General features: G+C 40.1%; 2 protein-coding genes and 1 long non-coding RNA gene across 4 annotated transcripts in view; 1 reads left to right on the forward strand and 2 right to left on the reverse strand.

Annotated features, from left to right (window-relative positions):
- Positions 1–9: 9 nt before the first annotated feature.
- LOC102083104 (uncharacterized) lies at positions 10–4,832 on the reverse strand. Its single transcript, XR_002056924.2, has 3 exons — positions 4,399–4,832; positions 4,076–4,218; positions 10–1,656 (listed from the first exon to the last, which is right to left on the reverse strand). It is a non-coding gene; the product is annotated as an uncharacterized LOC102083104 (long non-coding RNA).
- A 2,778-nt stretch (positions 4,833–7,610) lies between these two features.
- pmch (pro-melanin-concentrating hormone) lies at positions 7,611–11,424 on the forward strand. The gene is made up of 3 exons (XM_005475894.3): positions 7,611–7,911; positions 11,014–11,155; positions 11,265–11,424. The coding sequence occupies exons 1-3, from the start codon at positions 7,681–7,683 to the stop codon at positions 11,312–11,314; spliced, it is 423 nt and encodes a 140-aa protein (XP_005475951.1). The 5' UTR covers positions 7,611–7,680; the 3' UTR covers positions 11,315–11,424.
- Positions 11,396–23,460, reverse strand: part of parpbp (PARP1 binding protein) — a 19,907-nt gene continuing 7,842 nt past the window's right edge. For both annotated transcript variants that reach the window (XM_005475893.3, XM_003448089.4), the window contains exons 5-11: positions 21,895–22,065; positions 21,628–21,782; positions 19,004–19,187; positions 18,671–18,852; positions 17,464–17,545; positions 13,297–13,483; positions 11,396–12,726 (exon numbers count right to left, since the gene is read on the reverse strand). In XM_005475893.3, coding sequence (XP_005475950.1) covers positions 12,407–12,726; positions 13,297–13,483; positions 17,464–17,545; positions 18,671–18,852; positions 19,004–19,187; positions 21,628–21,782; positions 21,895–22,065 — 1,281 coding nt within the window. In that variant the 3' untranslated portion in view covers positions 11,396–12,406. The remainder of the gene's footprint in view (positions 12,727–13,296; positions 13,484–17,463; positions 17,546–18,670; positions 18,853–19,003; positions 19,188–21,627; positions 21,783–21,894; positions 22,066–23,460) is intronic.

Here is a 23,460-nt window from a genome sequence, read left to right on the forward strand (position 1 = left end):
ATCTAAAAATTGTAAGCCAACATGTCTGCCTGAGTATATTTTAATATATTTTTTCTGATAATAACTTACACCTGCAGATTTATCCAGATACAACTTCACTGGCTTCAGCAGATAAGACTAAAATGGGTATGACATACAGTGAAGGATTAGGGTCATTGAAAAAAAATATCTTTGAGTCAGACCTGCACCTGTCAACATGGAAAATAATGGCACAAAGTTAAATATTTTATTCTATGTAACTAAAATTAAAGAGCTGTTTCACAGAGATCGTGAGCTCTTCTAAAAACTACTCCATTAGCATGGGAAAACAATCACCACCACAAGTTGTACTTGAAATGTTAACAAAATTCCTGCTGCTATCTCAAAACCCCAGATTTAAAAAAACCCCAGAGGATTATTTTTATCTTTAGTTTTTTTAGCTATTAGAAAACTAGCAAAGCCATTTGCAGATATATTAACTTTATAACTTTAACACAGTGGTTCAGCAGAGCTTAGAAAAATACAGCCATAATTGCAGTTTTCCCCATTCTTCCCGTTCCCACTCCTGGCTAATTACCTGTAACACACTTCTCCATTCTTTAGTCTGTTGGTGCTAACAGTCGTGACAGAAAAGAAGTGATCTTCCCACAAAATAAATGTTGAGCTGAATTATTAATCGTGCTTTGTCTCTACATTTATCATTTAGCCAGTTAGCTTAGCTTGCTGACTACGTGTACTCAATGTAATCCGCCCACTAGCAATCCTAAAGCTCACAGATTAACACAGGAAGTGAACCCTGTGTGTTATTTCACCTCAATTTTTAAAGATTAGATAAACAAGATTCTGAGCTTTAGAGGAGCTTTAAAAAATAAATAAATAAAACCCTCTGGGCAGAGCCAAGGCAGCTGTTCCCTGTTCCTAGCTAACATTGCTAAGCTAAACTAACGGGCTACTGAACCTGGCTTCATATTTAAGCTACAATTAAAAATTTAATTAGCCCATGTTGAGAACTGAACTAAGATTGCATTGTCTGGCTTTAAGAGTAACCCAGGAGTTTAATTTATCTTGTCCAAAATATTCGTTATCAATTCTCAATTAAAACTTATTTTCACAGATTAATTTAAAAGTGTGTTTTTGTTTCTAAAAAGGTTGTATAATGTGGATTTGCTATATTCTTTAGTGTTTATTCCAAGCAAACTGTCTTATTAGTCGACCTGGCAGCAGAAATGAAATAGGAAGCTGGCTGGAGAACAGCTCTGGTTCTCCCAGATCTTCAGATAAATGGTATAAACCAAAGACTCTTTGATTAAAGTGAAGCCTCACTCACCATTATTGTATCATGAATGAAACCAATGAGCTGTTCATTAAATATCAAATGATGCAATCACTGTCTCAACTTCACTACAACAACAGTACACCCGTCACACTATGTTTCTGGTACCTGAAATACAGTTTGTGCATTAAAAAACAGAAGCTGCAGCAGCCATCTTCAAACAATGAATGAAACATTCCAGTTTGTCAGTGGTATGCAATGATCAATAAAGCCTGGATCATGGGAGCGTGCGAGTCATTCATGATTATATGAGGTGTTATACGAGATGATACAATTTCCTGAAGGTCACTGTCCAAAACAACTGTCTGATTGGAGCGCTGTTATTCATGGTGCTTGATTGCCTTCTGTAGACAAAAAAAAAAAAAAAAAAAATACTGACAAACTGTTCACCATTCCTGCTGAATAAACCACTTGTCAACATCACAGAAATGGCTGGAGCGTTCTTTCATATTGCATGTGTATTTACTTATAAAAATCTCTGGGGAAACATAACCCTGTAAAGACATTACTCTCCCTGTCACACAACATCACACTGGTAACGTCTATATGGCTTTTATTAGGAACCCAGTGGAGTCAGACACATAAACAGCAGATAATTACAAAGTAGAAGTTCGTCCCTCTTAAATCTTTTAAGACATTTTGGTCATGGATAAAGCCATAACTCAAGCTGAGGCTTTGTGCACCATGCATATGAATCTGGTTGGGCTAAATGACAAAGTGATACTTCCTACGAGGCAGCAGGATCTGCCAAAGCAAACAGAGTAGGGGCGTGGCGCTCCCTGCATGTCTCAGCTCTATTGGGGGATGCTAACAGTGACAGCGCTGAGCTCTGCTCGCTGTCAGCACTTTGAAAAAAAAAAGAACTGATGTATATGGGGCAACAATAAAACCCTGATAAACTGACTCTCTGGCTGACGCTCAGCACACAGCGGAGATCAAAATGTGAAACAGCAGGAACGCTGGCAAGGTCCCGGTCATCTCGACCATCCTGGATGTTATTTCATCCCTCTCCATGACTAATACTGAATCAATTATCTTACCCTAATGGGACAATTGCAGGTTGCAAGCTTGCAAGATTTAGAGTTCAAATAAATTGGAGAGATCGTGTGCAGTGGAGAGAAAGAAAGCCAGTTATCGGAGTGAATATCAAGGTTAGGATGTCTTTAAAATGCTCATTTTATACTCTTATATGGGCTAATTTTGAATTACATGGTGAGTCAAAAGAGGGCAACACACAAACATGTTTGAATAACCTCAAGAACCAGGATGGTTGTGGAAAGAACAATCTCTTCCCATTGATCTACGTGCACTCGGGATCCAGTGCATCTGAGGACACAGATTTTGGACTGGGCTCTGAAACACAATCTCTCCACACTCTTCAACTCCTCATCTTAAGCACACAATTGTCTTTTGAATGACCTTGTGGTCTGTTTTACTACCCTCACCAATTTTACTACTTATTCTGCTGGTTGTTTTACAAAAAAAAGAAAAGAAAAAGAAGTTGTAAGGCCTCATCAGTCTCCCACCATCCATTTTTTTCCAAAAGGACACCCAGGATTTCACTTCACCGAGTTCTAACTTTTGCTCCTTGCTGTTGTCAGCATTTTTTGTCTTTAATCTTAAATGTTCTTACATTTTGGAGGTAAAATTCCAGTCTTGGAAAATGATGAGTTTACCGTGAGAAATTTACAAGTAGCCCTGTGTTTAATTGATTGCTACTGCAAGCCAAATGCAGTGCAAAGTGCAAGAGCACGGTGCTAACTCAAGAATATTAGCAGCTAGATTAAAGAATGTATTAAAAAACTGTGTAAAGCTTCAGAATTGGAGATTCTCTTTCTCTCAATTTCAGTCAACAGTGGAAATTCACTGAGACTTGATTATAGCAGGAGAGAGTGTTGGCTCAGCTGTGTGCTTTAAGAACCCATGATGTCAGAGCCTTATTTTCCTTGGAGAGGCTCTCATCAGCTGCATTGTTCCAGGAAACCATGGTCTGTTCTCTGGGCAAAAAAAAAAAAAAAAAAAAAAAAAAAAAAAAAATCCTGCCCAAAATGCGATCCCCCCTCTTCTGCACCCGCATCTCTGCTGAATGCAGCACGCCGGCTTTTGGCACAGCTCAAGACACACACATAGATGTGAAGCATCCTGGACGGAGCATCACATTTCCTTGGAACCGGAGCTTCCCCTGCACTGCAACAGTGTTTGTCTTTTACTTTCTTTTTTGTTTTTCATTAGAAGATGAGTGTCGGTGATGAAAGGCAGCGTGTTAATACAGGACGAGGAAATAACATGCTGGACCCCGAAGGACTATTAAACAATGCTGCTACTGATGTCATAGAGCCCAGTCTTATTATGAGGTCTCGTTTACGCACAAAGATGTAGGCGGTGTGATTGAAATACAGCACCGGCAACTGACAGGTGATGCAAGCAGCTGACAAAACCGTTGAAATAACACTCTGCAGCTTAACCGAGCTCAAAATTTAAAAGACGCACAGGCCGAATCAGATCTGGATGCAATTACAAGCGCATACAAACAAGACCAACTGCAGTCAGTAGTTGAATAAACTTTGCTGGCATGAGTTGAAGATTTGACAAGCGGTGTTGTGGAAACATAAAGATTTAGTAAATAATGTTCATGGATACCCACTGAATCACATCTGGTCTTCATAAGATTATTTGACTCTTGGCTTTTCTACTAATGTTCTTTGTTACAGAATTATGGTAATGATTTCTTAGAAATTCGGACCGGGTAAAAAACACAGTTACCAGATAGAGAGACCTTCACCACAGCTCAGAGTTTGTTGACTCCTCTCGGCAAGTGCCAGGGGAGCTGAAAGAGCCCAGAGGCTCATAAATCAGGTGGACTTGCTTTGAATTCCCAGTCCATCCACTGTCCATGAATGCACCCTCTATAAGAAGAAATATGGGAAAAGGGAGGGATACATTATCAGAAAGAAAGAGCGAGAAAGGTTACAACAACAGAGCACGAAGCTCACAAGTTCAGTTGTGCTTCTGCTGGAACGCCCGTGCCCCTGTGGACAAGTTCAGTCCTTCAGTAGAAGTCCTCGCCCTCCAACAATAATACTTACAAAATAAAGGCTGACCGCTCCAAGTAAAATCACTTCAGCTGAGTTCAATAGCTATTATTCATGTCCTGGTTCTCCATTCCCTGCTCCACGGCTCCTGTGATGTTAATAAGGTAAGCCCTTTGAGCTGAGAAGAAGCCTACCAGGCGCTATGTCAACAGTTTTGCTTGCCTCCGCCTTTTATCGTCAGCTGATGGTCAGCACCTTGGTGTGAGAGCTTGTGATCAAACGGCCTGAAGGCTTGATCACAGGGCTGTTGCAGATCAAATTCTCCTTTAAACAAAAAGTTTGACAGGTCGCTTATTTGCGTTCTTGATGAGAGTTAGATGAGAAGATCCCACTAACACCTGACACCACTCTGATTAGTATAGTAAATACAAAGCTACCGCCAGCAGCTGGTTAGCTTAGCTTAGCATAAAGAGTGAAAACAGCTAACCCAGCTGTTTTCACTCCTCCTACCAGCATCTCACAAATGACCTTTTTACACCTTAAAGTATGACATCAGCGTTTTGTCAATTTGGCCACTTGCCTTCTATTGGCGTTTGAATGAATGGCAACAAGTGAAGCAAAGGATTCCTTTTCTTGGCCTTTTGTATAGCATTGTTCTTTCTTTATCATTCGGCTTACTTTTTATCATATTGTAGGAATGTATTTTAATACCTTGGTTCCTTTTGTACCCTGGAGAAAACCTAGCATTAATGAAAATAGGTTGAGTTGTTTCACCCATACAGCGGGACATCCAGGGCAGACACAGAACTCCATGGAGTTATACATCTTAAAAAGTCTGGGATTTCCTTTGGGAACTACCAGAAGACTGGAAAATGTTGTTTGTCAAAAGGACACTACTTAGCCAACTGTCACTACAGTACAGATAAGATAAGATAAGATAAGATAAGATAAGATAAGATAAGATAAGATAAGATAAGATAAGATAAGATAAGATAAGATGGATGGATGGACCATTTACATGTGCCATGATCTTTATAGGCAACACTAACTGGCGGATTATAAAGCAGGACCCAAAACACAACAGTTAATGATTTTTATGACTTTGGAATGTCAAGATAAACTTCCTACAAAGGAGTCTTAGGGCTGGCTGCAATAGGAATGAAGAGAACAAAATTAGTCGAGGCACTGTTTTGAGCTTGTAACTGATTATTTGGATTAGAGTGAGTTTTTACTTAAAGAGTCCAAAGTGAGAACAACAGGGTGGAACGACTGGAGGATGGACAGGCAGGTGGGTTTGAGAGGTGAGTACTTAACTAAGACTTTCCAAATGAGCCAGATCAGCATGATAGAAAGAGGTAAGTGATACAGGCAGAAAGTGAACTCTTCAGCTTTTCAGGGGCAACTACGGAACAAGAGATCAAAGACGTTAGCACAGGGGGGAACTTTGGAAATTACAGGAGCCATAGAGAAGCCTGAATACTGCTCTACTATTGTCAAAAATATGGCAGAGATCGAATGTTTTAGTTGGTCTTTAAGTTCAGATAGGAGATGAGGAACAGGTCAAGGAATGGGCACGAACAGGAGACTCCATCTACAGGTCAAACCCATCCCTTACCTAAAGAGCTATGTCAGTAAAAAGCATGGGAAAAATCCCCTGAACAGTACAGGACCATGACAACATTTTCAAACCACAGCCTACTTTAACTATTTTAACTTTCTCTGATTTGTGTGAACATCAAAACCTTCTGAACACCATATTTCATACCACAACCACCATTTTTTGTTGGACCAAGGTTAAGGTCTTTGTTCGCAGGGGTGCTTCACATCTGTAATTTTGGTTTGCATCAACTGGAAACCTTGAAGGCAACAAGTAAACAATAAGGTGTGAAAGGACCCCAAGAGTCACTTCTACAGAGAGCTGTTTGCATGCTTGCTCTGTCAAATGTCACCAAAATCAGAAGAATCAGTTTTCCAGAAGCCACATGCCTGCACAAGATTACATGGAAACCCAGCAAATAGTTCTTGAGGTACTTGCAATCTTGATTTAAGAGGTGTACTCCCGATTCCCAGAACTACTGGAAAAGCATTGATTAAAAAACCGAAGTCTTCAAGCAAAACAATCAGATTGGGTTGTTTTTTTTTAATATAGCTTCAAAACAACCAATATAAACATTCTTTAAACAACAAAGAGAATTGCTTTCACTTGGCTGGTGATATAGAGGCAGCAGAAGAAGAATGCTAACCCTAACCCAGGTTAACCAGGAGGCTTGAGCGCAACCTCTTTAAGATAAGCTTTCACTTGCCATTTACTTGCACTTTTTTGGTTAGATTAAGGAACATAAACTATGTGGTTAGCAAGTAGGAAGGATCGTGGTTTGCCTAAAAATGTTCTCCTATTACATTGTAAGATAAAATGACCAACCTGGCTCAAAACCATGTAAAAGTGACCACATCAGAACACACTGTACTCGCACCAGCTAACGAGGCCACAAGAACATAACTTTAAATAAAACTTGTAATAAGAGCTTGGACAAGCAACCTGTGGGTTTAGTCTCCTTATAAATAAGATGAACCCCTCCTCCAGGCTCCAGAATTTACAAAAGAGATATATTGTTAAATTTGTGACTTTTAGATAAGCTGACATGACTTTTGTTTTCATCAAACAGAATATGCTAGCCATTTCAGCCCATTTTCCGTCACTGAGCCAAGTTCCACTAACAGACTGCTCTTCTATTCAAAGTCTTGGCAAGAAGGTATAATAGTGATTGGTGATACCAGACAAATAATCTAAGTAGGTGCCTTTTTACCTGAGTCTGGAGGCGACAGCACCTTGGTGATGGGGATCCTGTTAAGTCACTGATACCTCTGAAAGACTCCCTGTGTGAGTTGTCTTTCTTACTGCAGCAAGTCTCCATCTTATCACCTGCTGGGTTAATTTCAACATGCGGATTTTGAAAGGACAGATTTGAATCAGTTCCTGCCCTTTGACCCTCTATGAGCCTTCTTTCCCCGAGTTCTTTAATGTGGTTAAAATTATAGCACACCATGTTTCCCCATCTTTAATAACCTTAATTCATCAAATCTTTAAATGTACTAAATGAAGTTTGTCACCTTTTGCTTCCCTATTAATGGACTTATACCACATCTCCTGTGACCTTTGATCTTATACGTTGATGTGTCCCTGTTGGAGACATGATGATGATTTTGTACATTAAACAAGCTGGCAGCAAAATGCTCTCTCCCTCAATATATAAAGCAGCTTAAAGTCCAATCATACCAGTTGTTAAGGCAAGGCTCAACTGGCGAAAGTCTTAAGAAATAAACATTGTAGATACCATGATCTCTGTCTACTCTGTCTTCTTAACTCTGCTGCTTTTCACTGAGCTGAGCAGCCACTCAGTCACCGTAGCCATGCCTGCAACTAATGCAGAGGGTGGTATAACAGAAGAAGACGGCCTGGGTTTGATACTGGGTGACGAGTCGATCTCTGAGCCCGCTGTGATCCCGCCGGTGTTCAGGCGGCGCCGAATCAGGGATGAAGATGGGAACCCAACAATCATCATCTCGGTAAGTGTTGCAACTGTCATCATGCATCAACGTTATTCCTTTTTGTTGTGACTTTTTAGCCTTTATTGTTATCGCACAGTGGAAACAAGATCTTCCATTTCTTTTCTTTTTCCCCTGAACCCCAAATGGTGTGGGCAGATGGCTGCCCCTCCCAGAACCTGGTTCTGCTGGATTTTTCTTCCTGTATGAAAAGAGTGTTTTTCCTTCTCACTGTTGTCAACTGCTTGGCCTCAAAGGCATTTGTTTGATTGTATTATTGTAGGGGTCTATGCCTTTCAATATAAAGTATATAATGCCTTGAAGGGATTTTGCGCTATATAAACAAAATTGATTTAAACTGAAGAAAGAACATTTTTCTTACAGTAATATATTTGAATTGTACTCAATATACAATATATACGACAATTTTTACTACGTTGATCCTGATAATAATCAGGTGTCAATCATTATGGTTATGTTATAAAGGATTCTGAATTGGTTGAAGCTCCAGTAACTCTTATTAAGAAGTATTAAAGTAGTTCTTCGTAGTCCATGCGCCTTTGAAGTAGGTGAAGTTATCCCAGAAACCTCTGTGTCAAACTAATTTTACAGCGTGGGCCAAATACAGTCCAGTTTGATCTGAAGTGGGGGAGACCAGTGAAATTTCATATAGTTTTAACTACATGTTTAATCCCCGAGATACCTTAATATAAGGAAAAGACGTGCAATTTCAACTGCACGTCTTAGTTTTTCCACATGGAAAATAAAAGCTGTTGTGGCAGCCTGACTCTTTGTGCTTGTATTGTAAGAAATAAATGTGTAAAATTACAGCAAAAGTTCTGGTAGCTAAAATTCCCAGTCTGTTCTGTAATTATAAAAGAGAAAGCGTTCGTTAATTCTTGTAAAAAATATCCTGAAATTTCTATATTGGATTATGAAAAAAGTGAAACTTTTATCTCATTTAACTGTGTAGGTAATTGTCAAGTACTTTGATGTAGAATAAATGCCTGTACAGGCGGCCCTGTTGAGTAAGAAATGCTTTAAAGCTTAAAATTATATATATATATATATATATATATATATATATATATATATATATATATATATATATATACATATTAATATATAAAAATTAATATTCTTCTTATGCCCTCATTCACTTTTTCCAAAGTTGTCCAGTGGGCCGGATTACAGTTGCCAGGCCACTTCATATGTTTGACACCCCTGCTTCTACACTGTTCCCATGAAGGATTCTAACTTTCCCAAAAGTCCCCACAAAACAAAGGAGCTTGTAACAAAAACACATTCCTCCTGAAATGTAATTACTAATATTGCAAAATCAGTGTTGGTCTATGTTAATCTGAGACAGTATTTCTGAGTGAATCTATGGACAAGAGCCTGATATATGCTGATTTTTGGTTTGGAAATAATGAATTGATATTTTTTTCTCTTTGTAAGGTGACCTTGGGTATTAGAAAGGCACCCTCAAATAAAATGTATCATCATTATTATCATTATTATTATTATGTATAGTTCATTTTTATTCTTGAACTTGACTAGAGTTGCTCACAGTTCAAAATACTGCTTAAAAAGCCGTGCACGTGAGGCTATATCCACACAAGGGAATATCTCCTTTGAAATAAAAATGAAAAATATTACCTTAAGGTCTGTCAAGAGTATGGCAAAGCAAGAGGTAGGCATATAACCCTAACCGTGAAGAAAAGTTGGCCAGTCAAAAGTCAACAAACAATAATGCACTGCACAGTCTGACATTAGAAAAGGAGGTAAAGTTCCACACTATTGATGTTGCAAGAAAAAAAATCTAAATTTTGGTTGTTGATAAAAGGCCAAAATACCCATGTACATACCCTGAAATAATCCATTACAGCCCTTTTCCCCAACTGTTTAAGCCATCTTTCTTCTGATTGGCTGCCCCTCATTTTTATTTTATTTTATTTTTTACAAACACCCACAGAAAATATGGAAAAAAACAATTAAAGGTCCACTTTTAACAATACTAAAAGGCTATTTAACCAAAGACCAACCCTGCTCCGAATCCCCACATAAACATAGTCTTACACTCTCCTGAACGGGGATGTCAAACTCCTTTGACATTGTGGGCCACATACCGAGCCCACTCTGATATCAAGTAGAGCGGACCTGTGAAATTATGTGCTAAACTGTGTAAAATTACAAAAAAAAGTTATGGAAGTTCATTGCAGAGACTATCCTGTAATTAGAAAATATAACGTTTTCATTCATTCACAGTGGGCTGGATATATTCTGGCGCCCAGGCCTCATGTTTGACACCCCTAGGGTAAGCACTTTAATTAGAGCTTAAAGAAAATTATAGCCAGCAATTTTGATTCTTTTTTGGATCAAATTAACTTAACAGCAAACTATCCACTCTCATTCAGCCTAACACTGTTCTGCCAGTGACGGTCATGCCTCATAAATCTTCATTGTATGAGATTTCTTTTCATAAACAACCTCGGCTAACCATAGTTCAACAACAAAGAGCACATTATCTCCATCCTGTGACTGAATACTTGACCCCTTTCAACTGGCCACCGTCCTCGCTTCTACTGTTAAGTCAATACTTCACATACATCTATAAAAATATTTTACGGCAACGCTGGAAAACTGGGAAATACTATTAAGCGAAAAGGTCAAATGATCACAAGCCTATAAAGATTTATTGGACTCTCAGTGGGAAGAATGATGATATATCAGTGTTTCCCCCAAATGTTTGGCTGCGATGTGTAAAAGGTTTATCTGCAGACTGTGTCTTGTGTGTTATGAACAGGGTGGTTATCTCTGTGGTAATGGGAAACAGGCAGCCATGATGGAGACAAAGACATGTGGGCCAACTGGAGCTGTGGAAGAAAACGGGCCACTGTGATATAGTAAAAAATGAGGGAACACATTTCTTCCATTTGGGGTTCTTGTGGCTTGGATCAGCTGGTAAAAGCAGATCCAACACCTGTACTACAAGTAAAAAGGATAATCTTTAAAAGCTGTTCCTGCAACTTGACCATCCAGAGTTCACATCCTACAGTACGGGAATGTGTGTGTGGGCTCCGGGTGTCACATGTAATCACTGATCAATATGATTTTGTTCAGGATGCAAGGCTGAAAGGGCACAGTGTTCGAGGGCTGAACCCGGCCTTCACTCGGAGCCTTCCTCTACTCGCAGATCGAAGCCTGAGCTACACTCCTGCCGAGTACAGCGTGAAGATAGATCGCAGAGATACCGACCTTGACAGTAAGCATATGGAAAACCAATATTTCTTGGAAAATAAACTTTTTTCTTTCTTTTTTTTAAATGCCATATAAACTCAATTGCTCTATGTGGTTTCCTTTCCTAACCCTAGTGCTGCGATGTATGATTGGAAGAGTTTACCGGCCCTGCTGGGAAGCATGAGCGACGTCAATGAATGTTTCCTCCTGTGTGGTATAAGAAGATTCATTTACTTGTAGGAAATAAAGCAGACAAACATGGAAGACAAAATAAAAGTTTATTAACAATTGCAAGCTGTGTGTTTAAAGAGTGGATGTAAATGGTGGAATCTTGAAAATAATTGAAAGGTAAAATTTACATACTAGTCGTGATGATATACATTTTATTTCCACGAAGGCGTTATTAGACTAATTTTAAAATTGATTAGTGATAAAGTGCAATGACCAGCTACCCAATTGATCAGTTCAGATAGCTACCACACATTTGACTAAATGCCACGCTAAATAACCAACTAGCCTTGAAACAAAGAAAACTTAAATGACTTATAGTTTTATGAAGATTTTTTGCTTTTCCCCCAACAATGTTGGAGATTTTAGTGTCTAAGTAATATTATTTATACATTTGACATTTTGAGAAAGAGTTAAATAACACTGTTGCGCACACTTCATGTGAAGCCTCAGTGTAGCTTAGCATAAAAATGAAACATAAAAAATGGCTATTTGGCTTTGCTTTAAATATGTAACTCTTAACAGCAATCATGAAGTCACTAATGATCACGTGATATTTTACCTTTGTGTTTCAATGTGTACAAAAGCTGATCTGAAAGTTAAACCTAATGTTATTGCTAACAAATGGCTAGTCATTAGCTTAGTCAGCAATTAGCTTAGTCAGTATAACAAAAGCAAAAAATAAAACCACCAAACAAACAAACGGGAGACAGTGCCAATTTGCTGTTGATAAAAAATATTTTTAGCAGAACTTACGAAGTCACCAATGATACTTCTTGGCTGTTTGGCGAGTACAAATTCTGTTTGAATCCACATATGAACCTTTTGCTAGAAAATGCTAACTAGGTAACACTTAGTAGCCGCCAAGCAACTAGCTACATGTATATTTATATATATATTTTTTAAATACTCGAGGTTAAACAAGATGACAAATGATTCTAAATGGCAGCCCAAGCTGGAGTATACTCGTAGTACACAAGCTTCAGCTGCTTCATATAAATATCTGATAGAAAAGTCCTTATTGTGTCATCGTTAGTGCAAACACTGGTTAGACTCTGAAGAAACTGGTTAGCTTCCCTTGTCCAGCTATGAGCTTCTTCTTACTCAAGGCCTTGCTGGCATTTTTGCCAGGCATTTTGACTGATGTGCGAGTTGGCTGTTTCTTCTCCGGAGGCTCATTTTCAGATCCACCATGTTGGTCAATATCCAGCTGCTTTCTCTTGTTACCCCTGCTTTGCATCTGAAAGCCAGTTCTCTTTCCATTAACCAGGCTTGCACCTTGTTTTGGGGCATTTCCACTTCTTTGCTCGAGAGCAGCCCCCCGCTGTATCTCACCCCGTGCCTTATTTGTACATTCAGAGGACTTGGCTGCAAAGGTAAAAGAAAAACAAAACTGAAATAAATAATTAAAAAGCAAAAGTAAGTGTGACAAGTTGGTAGGGGGGAGAAAGGGAAAAATGTTGTGACGAAATTGCTTACGTTAGCTGCTAGTTGAAGCAGGCTGTGTGTTTATTCTCTGAACCTGAATTTCAACATTTGTCATGTTAACCTGATGGAGCAGAGCCTGAATTCCCACGGAACAAAAAGCAGAAGGGGGAAATGGGCAAAAAGTCTGTACAAGAGTGTGTGTGTGTGTTTTGTTTTTTTTTACGACAGATGTGGGGGTGAGGAGGTTTTATAGAATGGGAATTAATTTAACAGCAAGTTGTAAGTACCAGTCCCACAACTGGGACTGGGAAGGCTCCAAGGCCGGAGTTGAGAAGGTGAGCCTGGGCCTCGGTCCAGCTGTGTGCCGTCAGAGGAAACAGAAGTCCGTTCCAGCAGATAAAATGCAGCACGTCTTGTTCTGACATTTGACATGTTGTTGAGTACAAAAAAATAAAAGATGGTGGTGGGGTAGGGGGTGTAGCTTGTAAAGAAAATAACATGAACTTTTACCTTTTGTTGAGTCTTCCACATCAGAGCTGCACCCATCATCCACAGATGTGGTGGTTTTGGCTTTGGGTGCTGGGTGCACGCAAGTAGGAACCTGGCTAGTGCTCGGGAAGTCCAGCACACGGTTGAGAGGGAGCTCTTCGTCATTGTAAGTGCAGGCGAACTGGGATCGGATGACTCTTTCTCGGACCTGGAATAAATGCAAAACAACTTAAATCCAGCTGATATGGCGACTGGTGATCAGTATCAGCAACTCAGGGCAGGTGGCCGAGATTTTTCTGGCCCTTTCTTTTGGCGTTTTGAAACAAAGACCCCTTCAAGTACTTTTCCACTCTTGCTCAGCGAGTTTCAGCAGCTGGATCTGCTAATTAGCACTGAAGTACACAAACTACTTCTTTCTTTCCTTGCTCTGATATTGTAATCAAATGTATTATAGTCCAAACCTAAAAGGGAACATGCATATCTGCACTAAAATTCGTGGAAATCCAACCAACGGCAGTCAAGACATTTCACAGAAAGCACAACTTCTGTGGTGTTAAATCAGAAGAATTTTTGGCACATCTCAAAGAGGTTTTCTCTGGAGCTAAAGGAAAATTACCAGCACTGCAATAAAGTTTTATTTTTTTAAACCACTTTTGTTGAGTGGGGTTTCATGTACTCAAGTGTAATAGACTTTTCTTTTTATCATCAAGAAAATGCGTCAATTTCTGTCAAATAAGGTACCACAAAACAGTCATGCTTACGTCTGCAGTAGCCCCCAAAAACGTGACTCAGAGCCAGAAAAAACACAATGTGTGAAAAGTAAGGGGATCACTAAAGTCATTAGCATCAATTACCATTATTAGGTCATTGTAATCCATCCAATAGTCGCTCAGATCTTTCAATAACAAAAAAAGTAAAAGGGTATGGTTTTTAATTAGGGGATAAGATTCCTGGCTTTTAAAGCATGTTTTATGTTGGGGTTTTTTTTTTGAACAACTAAAAGTTTCATATATTGCTGAAATCCCAGAAATGAGAAAGATGAGATTTTCTTTACTAGCCACCTGATATACTGTGCATTGCTCCTATCAATTACCACATCCTTTAACAAAAAAAAAAAAAAAAAAAGAGACAGAAAAGAAAAAAACTCATTTAAAAAAAATAAAAACAAAAAAAACCTAACAGCCAAGTTTCTATAACAAAGTGAATGATATTGAAGCCTACAATCCCAGCCCTGGGGCACACACAGATCCACAGCTTTTCATCCACTGTTTGATCTACGCCTGCTTGGGATTATCACAATCCAGGGATTTCACCGTTCAGGCCAATGGGCCACAGTAAGGAGAAGAAATGTGAGAGAGCAAAGCTTGGTGGGTCCGCGGAGCACAAAGGGATCAAAGCCTTTGTGCTTCTCAAAAGAACTACTTTAAAGAGGACCTAAAACAACAGAAACCCCAGCACCGAGGCACACTTCAGTAACAGAGCTACTGGTTGCATGCTAATAAAACCTAAAGAAGATGGAAGGGGATGGAAGAGCTGCACGGCCAAACTATGAACCACAGAGAACACCTAATCCAATTACAACAGGTGGGAGCCTGACATGGCACCTTGAGGTCACATAGCCCTCATTCCTCCGAACACAAATGTCCTGAAATAACCTACACGCACCGTCTGACCCGACACCTGACCGAGACATTCCTGATAGCATTTTCAAAAGCAGGTGCAAGCCATTTCTGCAGCTTTGTGTTCTGACATCTGCTTTTGTAGAAGTGAGAACAAAGCAGTAGCAGGTGCAGCGGCACCAGAGCTAGATATAAAATAAAATGCATATACAGCTAAAGGTGAATGCACCTCATTTGAACATCGTTACTTGTGTCACAGAGGAGCAGGAGTTTTTCAATGTTTTGATCATCTGTGGCGATGGTGGGAGGAAGAAAGAGGAGGAAAAGAAAAGAAAAAGACCTGGAAACAACCCAAAAGCAGAAACTAAATCTGTCCATCTCTGTGTGTGCCGGTTGACGTCAGTGCATGATGAAACCGCTGGAGAAGTCTAGGATAAAGTCATTTAGCAGACAACAGGAAACAATAACCTTTCAAGTTTCCCTTGCTAGTCGAGTTACGCGACTGATATGGCATCTTCAAAGTGAAATTGATGCAGAAAGCTTCCGCTCACCGAGTTCAGGAAGCGGTGAGCTGCCCAGGGACCATTACAGCGCACTCAAACAGGAAGGCAGCCAGATTGTGGGGAGCTAAAATGACATCTGGTAGCACAATCAAATAAAGGAGCTATTTCACAAAATGTGTCTAGCATACATCTTCTAAGAAGTGCTTCACACTTCATGTTTGCTTAAAGGATAATAGCTTGCAATCTAGAGCTGGGTGATGCAGCAGCACTACCCTAAAAATACCTTCTTACCACCGCAAGAAAAATAAAATGGCATTATATTCTGAGAAATAGGATTTGTGTCTTTTTTTTGTTGCTACAATCAATTTTCAATTTCAGAAAATAGATCAAATTGCTAAAATATGCTAAGTATTACATTTCACTCAGTGTTACTCATAACAACAGTCACACTCAATGTGCTTTATATTTTAAGGTAAAGACAATAATACAAACAAAACAGAAAACCCCCAACAATCTTGATTCCCTATGAGCAAGCACTTTGGCCACAGTGGGAAGGAAAAACTCCCTTTTAACAGGAAAAAACCTCAGGCAGAATCAGGCTCATGGAGGTGCAGCCCTCATTGAGGTCAGTTGTGGTGAGAGGAAGAAAGACAAACAACACACTAGAATTTAAAATGTAAAGTGTCTGAAATCCCCGCCAAAAAACTGATACTAGACTGAATCTCCAAAAGTGCAGATCTTGTAGGATGTTCTTTGACTGTAGTGGTCAGTATCTATGAAAACCAGCCCAAGGAAAGAACCAGGTTGAATAGGGCAGCCAAGGCTCAATGATGTACTTGAGGAGTGAAGGTTGGCTTGTGTGGTCCGACCCTCACAAGCTCTGGGCAATGTTGTAGTTGGAAACCTTGGGACTTGCCATCCATGTGGATGTTACTTTGATACGTACCACCTATCTAAGTATTGTTGCAGACCATGGACACCCTTTCATGGAAACAGTATTCCCTGAAGGCTGTGGCCTCTTTCAGCAGGATAATATGCCCCGCTGCAAAGCAGAAATGGTTCATGAATGGTTTGAGGAGCACAGCGAAGAGCTTGAGGTGTCAACTTGGTCTCCAAAGATCTCAATCCAGTTAAGCATGTGTGGGATGTGCTGGTCCAGCTGTCAATCCAACAAATCCAAACTTACAGGACTTAAAGGATTTGTAGTTAACAGCTAACGTACAACATCTTGCCAACCATGCTAGATACCACAGCACACCTTCAGGAGTCTAGTGGAGTCCATACCTTGACAGTTCAGGGCTGTTTTGGCAGCAAAAGGGGGGCCAACACAAATATAGGCAGGTGGTCATAATGTGATGCTTGTGTGACTGAAGCGAGTGATAAACCAGCTAAACGTTTAATGTAAACACTCAACATGTTGCATCCCGACCAATATGAGGGACATCTATTGATCAACATGTACAATGATATCACCTGAGAAATCTGCATAAAAGGTGGACTTGCAGGTCCGAAAAGTGAAGCCAACATGCGAGGGGCTCAAACCTGCATTCTTTTTGAAGGCCACCAGGGGGCGACTCGTATCGCCGTAAAAAGACTTCAGATGGAACATTTTGTGGGACAACTGCCCTTTGCCCAAGTCTCTGTAAACACTTCCTTTGTAAATTTATGGTCTCACTGACCTGTTTCAGTTTATACGGGATAGAAATTTTGTAAATTTTAGTGATGCTAGGTAGGTGCTAGAAAGGCGGATTTTCCAGGGTATGCGCATTGTGATTGGCAACTGTAAGAAAACAGGCACTGTTAACAGGTTAGTTACTGGTTTGAATGCCCCATACATAACTTTTTCAGCACGCTCGAACCAACACTAAGAGCTAAAACCCAGCTGTGCAAACGGGAAGAGTGGAAGTCAGTTAAGATGTGAGCTTCAGCTAAGCAAATAAATAATATAATACCAGGAAGAAATTACAGGATATAAAGACATTATTTTCAATGTTTGCACATCTGATTCAGTTTGGAGTGGTTCATGTTTTGGATTTGGGGCTCTTGGACGAAGGGGCCCATGTTACCTTGGGTTTGAGCAGGTCTAGTCGGCTCTGGACTCTGTTCCTTAGGGGTTCTGGAGAACATCCAGTAGACACTTCAGGGGATCTGAGGAGAGAGAGCCGCAGCAAGCAGCAAAGAAAAGTTTTCAATAAATTAGAAGAGCTACAAGGTTACATGGCCACAGTAACCAAGAAATCTGCCTGTTATTTCTTCAAACACCGTTCTCCCTTTAAAACTCTCACCATGTAAAGATGTTTTCACTAGCATTAGCCGTACAGTGTCACCCGCCCCTGTAGCCACAAACACAACCAGTGGCTGTATTATTTTTATTTCGAGCAGATAAATTGTTCCACTGTGATGTGGGAGGATTTTCCTCCATACGGTTTCAGAGGAAAGTTGCACAGATCCATGTTGGCCTATTTTATATTTCAGGGGGATTCCCAGTCTCGCTGAACCCTGTGGTAGTGAAAACAGTGTTTACTGGATTCAGACTCAGATTCAGAGTTTACTGCAACAAACTAATCACAAATGTAATTATTCTCTCCTTTGGCATTATTGTGTCACTGACAAAGAACTGAGGAAAAAGAACTCAAGTGATGGTATTGCTTTGGAAAGAAACTCACATATTTGGACTTTTGGGATCAATAACCCATACACAATATTATAAGAAGACCAGCAACATCTTTCAAGAACTTCCCCATCATATTAAGGCAGACAGTAAACTACAAGCTCATTTAACTCGAATGGATCCAACGAGGCTGTGCACACGATAAAGTTAGTTTAATAAATACAGATTAAGTAGTGATTTTGCTCTATTACAGTGTTATATAATGTAAGCGCTCTTTACTGTGTTTGCACATGGCACTGAAGGTATGGTATGAATGGTAACAGTCACTTCATGAAATTTAGGTACTGTGCTACTAGAAATCTAATATTTGGATAAAACTGTCAAATAATATTATTAAAAATTAAAACTAGATAAATTAATATTGTATTTTTGTTTCACTTCTTTAAAAGCAATTTTTTGGTTGACCTTAAAACCCACTATTAGTCAAGCTCCCCTAAATTTACTTCTATTATAACCTTTCTTCTAGAGGTCATCACATAATGCAGTAAGTCAGGCCTGCTTTAATTCTTAATTTTGCCAAATGTAGCCTTAATATTCATTTTAACCAACTAAAAATGCAGATATCAGATTTTGAGTGACCTGCAGAATTAACAGGAACCAACCTGAACAGCGTGAGGATGCAGGTCCCCTCTGCTCCACTGAGGACGGGCTGATCCTCGGACAGCAGGTCGGCCTTGTTTCGACACGGAGGAGTCAGGGCTTCTTCATCCAGCAGCGCCATCAGCACCTTCACAGTGTCACGACCTCCGTATGCTGTAGCGTGATTGACTGCATACGCTTTTGGCTGGGGGTGAAGACCAACATAACTACAGTCACAGCTTTGCCAGATGGTGAACAGACAGTGAAACATGAAGTGGGTTCAATGTATGGACTTGTGGCGAGAAGGAAAAGCCCAGAGTGGAGCCAGCTGGCTGAAAGCAGAGGTTATACATTACCCTTGCAGGACTTATCCCCGTCCCGCTTCTATTAGCAGACTGCTTCTGGATCTGGTGAAGCTGGCAGATCCTCTCCTTTAGCTCCTGTGCAGTCTCCTCAGCAGCAGCGTACACAGCATCTCCGCTGCTGCGACCCTTCACCAGCACCGCCCTGATGGTGGTCACCAGCCTGGCTCCACATACACTGGGAAGTCAACAAAGTGACAAGTGAACAAGAAATGCCGGGAGAGCTACAGGAAGAGAAGAAACGCTGAATAACTTTGGAAAGGAGTAGACTCTTTCTTATGCGGGACACACAGCGGTTTTCATCTGGATGGAGTAAACAGTCTTCAAGAGTTCAGCCAACAATTGCCAGCATGAATAACGCTCTCCCAGAAAAGCCGGGGCTTTAGTCTGAATGTCTTTAAAAGATATACTGCTTCTTCACTTTCAATTAATTGGACACTGAATTTCAGGGCTCAGAGTAATTGTTTCAGCATTAACATCCAGTAGAGCTTTATTTCACTGTAGCAGAGTTTTGCCAATGTTAACAGTTATAACAGTTACATGGTCACTGCACTCTGGTCCGATTTTCCTCTTTATGTCGCAGTTGTTGGGGGGGGGTTGATCCGTCTTTGTCTCCACAGTATGTCCAAAAATCATAGCAACATATCACTTATGTAAGTTTCAAATAGTCAAGTGCACCAAAGTGTTTTGGTGGCGAGGCGGTGGTCCAAACCTGACCCGGCTCTGATGCGAGGGGGCGAGCGCGCCTCAGTAACAGAATCATTTGGGAAAACAGATGTTCGCTGAACAAGGGGCCCTGAACTCGCCACAGAAGGTGTTTGTATGAGGAAATACAGTACTCCACTGAGAGCGTAAAGGCACTGCCTGTTGAAAGACACACGTTGGCCGTGCTCATCAGCATCTCATCAGACGGGAGCTCTCAACGGCCCGCGTGAACTGAGAACCCTCAGAAGAGCAGCGAGAGTTGAACACGGCGCTGCACAAACATCATGTGTTGTTATGGCTCGAGCGAGTCCGCCGTTGCTACTGGGACTGCTTACAAAAGGCTCCTTCTGCAGTTTTAGCTCAAAGCTCACACGATTGAACTGCTAAATTATTTCTGATAGCCACTTCTGTTGTGGTGCCAGATGCTTTGACATCTAAAATAATCTGTAACAGTATGGAGAGTGATCTGTGGAGCTCCAGGTTTGATGATAGTTCATCAAAGTGAGCGAAGCAAACACACGGGGAACAAGTTATTTAACAAAGATGGGCTTTGATGTAGCAAAGATGAACATGCTTTAGCAATCCAAATGTTATCATGCTTAGATGGGAGTCATTACAGGGATTTTGGGAGGAAATAATAAGAAGCAGTGGGGGGACAGGTGGATTTTATGATCACAGGTGTGATTTCAGCGCACAGTCTGATCCGCCCTGCTACAAATATTCCCACCAGTCGTAGCAGTGCACTGCCAAATCCTTGAATTCACAAGAACTGAGTCAGCTCCTCCAGAAAGGAAGCGGGATTTAACCTGAACTGAAGTGGAGAAATTCAAAGAAAAATCCAATCCAATTATAAATCACAAGTTTCACTGTGCTTGACTTCAGCTGCCGCCAGGTGCTCAGCTTTTCTTGGAATCTCTGCATTCTCCTCATCAGCTTAGGATGACTCTGGATATGAAATACATGTGTGTGTACTATAAAAGCACAAGCTATTAAATACTGTAGAACAATTTGAAATTATTAGGTATTTATTTGAAACTGAAAACCTTTTCGGGGTTCCCTCAGGTCAATAAAAGTAAAGAAATCTTACTTATTTTGCATGATTCAAATATTTTTAGTCATGCTTAAACATCAACACAGTAACACACAACAGTATGTGTGTTACAGTAAACTAGGAAAAAAATGACTGATTATTTTACATGATTTTTAAGGTGTTCTAGAAATGATTACTTGAAAAAATAAATAAAAGAGCTTTTTGACATCAATCAAACATTTGTTGTTAATATGTTGTTTAAGAAGACTATTAATTAACAGCTACTTACATAAAAAATATACTATATATGAATGAATGACATGAAGTCATATAGCTAGCCTCACAATGTAACTAACATTAAACTAAGCAGATGCTTATGCTAAGCTTACAAGCTGTAAACATAAAGTGGGAAAAATAATTCATCTTGTGTCAAATGAAAACCAATGTGTGATAATTTATAGGTTAAGAGGCACTAAAAGCTATGTTATTCAGACTACAGTGTTTTGATAAAGCTAGAGTAGCGTGTTCTGTTGGTATTTAGATATTATGTGAAACTAAGCTAAGCTGCTAGCTATCAAAGAAAATTGAAAAAATAAAATTTCAATGTTAAAAAAAAAAAAATGATATGGTTGGGAAAAAAAAAGTATGAACAATTTTGTTTTTTCTGTTGTTGAAAATCTAAATGTTGCCTGATATATTTATAACTTCAATTTCAATTTGACTTTAATTCTTTAGAAAACAAAGAACTTCCAGTTCAGGTGATAGAGTGCATCTCAACTTCCCGACATTTACATTTAGTTCTGTCTCAACGGTGGAGGTGTATGTCAAACTAAGCAGCAAGACAGGGAGCAAGTGGAAGCCTGGATCAAACCGTTCTGTGTACCTTGGGTCGGGGATCTCCCCCAGTATTTCTTCCAGGTTGTCTACAAACTGGACAAAGTCAGACAGGCCTTTGACATGTTTTCTCAGTGGGTCAGATTCAGCTGGAGCATAGCCCTTCCCTCCAAGCTGGAGAGCCCTAACGAAAGACGTCACGGCCTGCAAAAAAAAAAAAAAAAAAAAAAAAAAAAGCATGAGAACGACCCAGATGTTGCACCAGAGAGGATTACTCTCATTTACTTGAGCACATAATGACTGGGGGTGTTCTTACCAAGAACAGAGAAGTGTTGCTGTTGTGTGCGGCATGCTTGATGTCTGTAAACGCCTGCCGTCCAAGAGTGCGACTGGGAACGTCGAGAATTAGCGCCAAGGCGATGTCGTTCTTGGTGTTTACAAGCAAATTCAGATAGGAGCAGAAAACACGTCTCACAGCCATTTTCACCTACAGACAAATAGAAAACACACAAGACCAAAGATTTTTACATTTTAATAAATGCCGTCAATGGTTCCCCATGATTATAAGGGAAACTAACAGACAGAAACTCTTAAATCTTTAACTGGGTAATGTGTTTGAGGTGCATTTTTGGCTGCATCCTCTCATAGATATGACATTCAAAGGCTAATGAACAGGTAACTTCACGGCATTATTACAAGTGCTTAACCTGCACTTTGGAAATTTTGGGTTTTGTTTACTTACATGTCACTAAACAAGAAAGAAGCGTAGAAATCAAAAACAACTTCATTTTTCAGAAAAGAAGGTAAACATGAGCAATGATTGTCCCATCTCCTTCTCCTTACCCCCAACCCGATTGCAGCAGATGGCTGCCAGTTTCTGCCAGAGGTTTTTTTCCTGTTAAAAGGGAGTTTTTCCTTCCCACTTTCACCAAGTGCCTGGTTATTGTAAGTAAATAACATTCTGCTGAGAGTCTATAAAGGTTAGTGCTCATGCACTTCACCCATTAGTGGCATTTGTCCATATGTACTGCCAGTGCTAAGCCTTCTTTAGCCGATTGATACTTGAATAACATCTTGTGACTATCACAGCTGAGTGGAGCTGTTGTGTTGGCGGCTAATGGCGATCCTTTAAGGTTAGTAGTATAGTTAGTCGTTTGCCCTGTCTGGGGAAAAGAATGGGAGGGGGAAGTGAAGAGAAAGGAATGGCATATTAAACATTAAAGTGGGATTTGTACCTTTATGCCATAGGCATAAAATAACCCCAAACCCTTCAGAAACTCTGCTCTGAACTTGCACTGCAATCTGACTCATAGTGTAACTACACATTGTGTCAACCCTCCTCAAACAACTGATTAGCCAACTCAGTACCATCGTTTCCTCAAGTACATTTCCTGCAACTTCTACTTCAAATAGATTGGAAGTGTATGGGTCAACTTGAAGAGAGAAAAATCAGCGCATTCTAGTTATCTGGTAGCAGAATTGAAAAGCAACAGAGGTACAGTAGGAACAAATATGAATACCGTTTCATATTATATTCATATTTTTCTCAATTGGTCAGAAGGGAGGTGTCCTCCTTGGCCACTGTATTTAAATATGGTGGGGGAAGACAGTGGCAGCACAGTCCCGTTTGGTTCTTTTGCCATCAGAATTATTGTCTAAAGGCAAAGATATATTTATTCTTTCCTTTGAATTAAATAACCTCAAAGGTTACCGACTGCTGGTGCCAAGGAGACTGGAAACAGGCCCGATCAATAAGCCAGGCACCTAATAGATACAGTTAAACCTTCAGCTCCCTTGTTTCCCAATTAGTGACCATACCAGATAGATCCACATAGAGTTGTGTCTCCTCATTGTTTCAAACAGGGGGTGTTTTAGGTGTAAG

Source organism: Oreochromis niloticus, linkage group LG17 (genome assembly GCF_001858045.2).
Source record: "Oreochromis niloticus isolate F11D_XX linkage group LG17, O_niloticus_UMD_NMBU, whole genome shotgun sequence".
NCBI lineage: Eukaryota > Metazoa > Chordata > Actinopteri > Cichliformes > Cichlidae > Oreochromis > Oreochromis niloticus.

Coding starts and splice junctions, on each gene's coding strand:
- pmch (XM_005475894.3), top strand. CDS start 7,681: ATGATCTCTGTCTACTCTGTCTTCTTAACTCTGCTGCTTTTCACTGAG. Junction 7,912..11,013: donor ACCCAACAATCATCATCTCG/GTAAGTGTTGCA, acceptor GATTTTGTTCAG/GATGCAAGGCTGAAAGGGCA. Junction 11,156..11,264: donor CAGAGATACCGACCTTGACA/GTAAGCATATGG, acceptor TCCTAACCCTAG/TGCTGCGATGTATGATTGGA.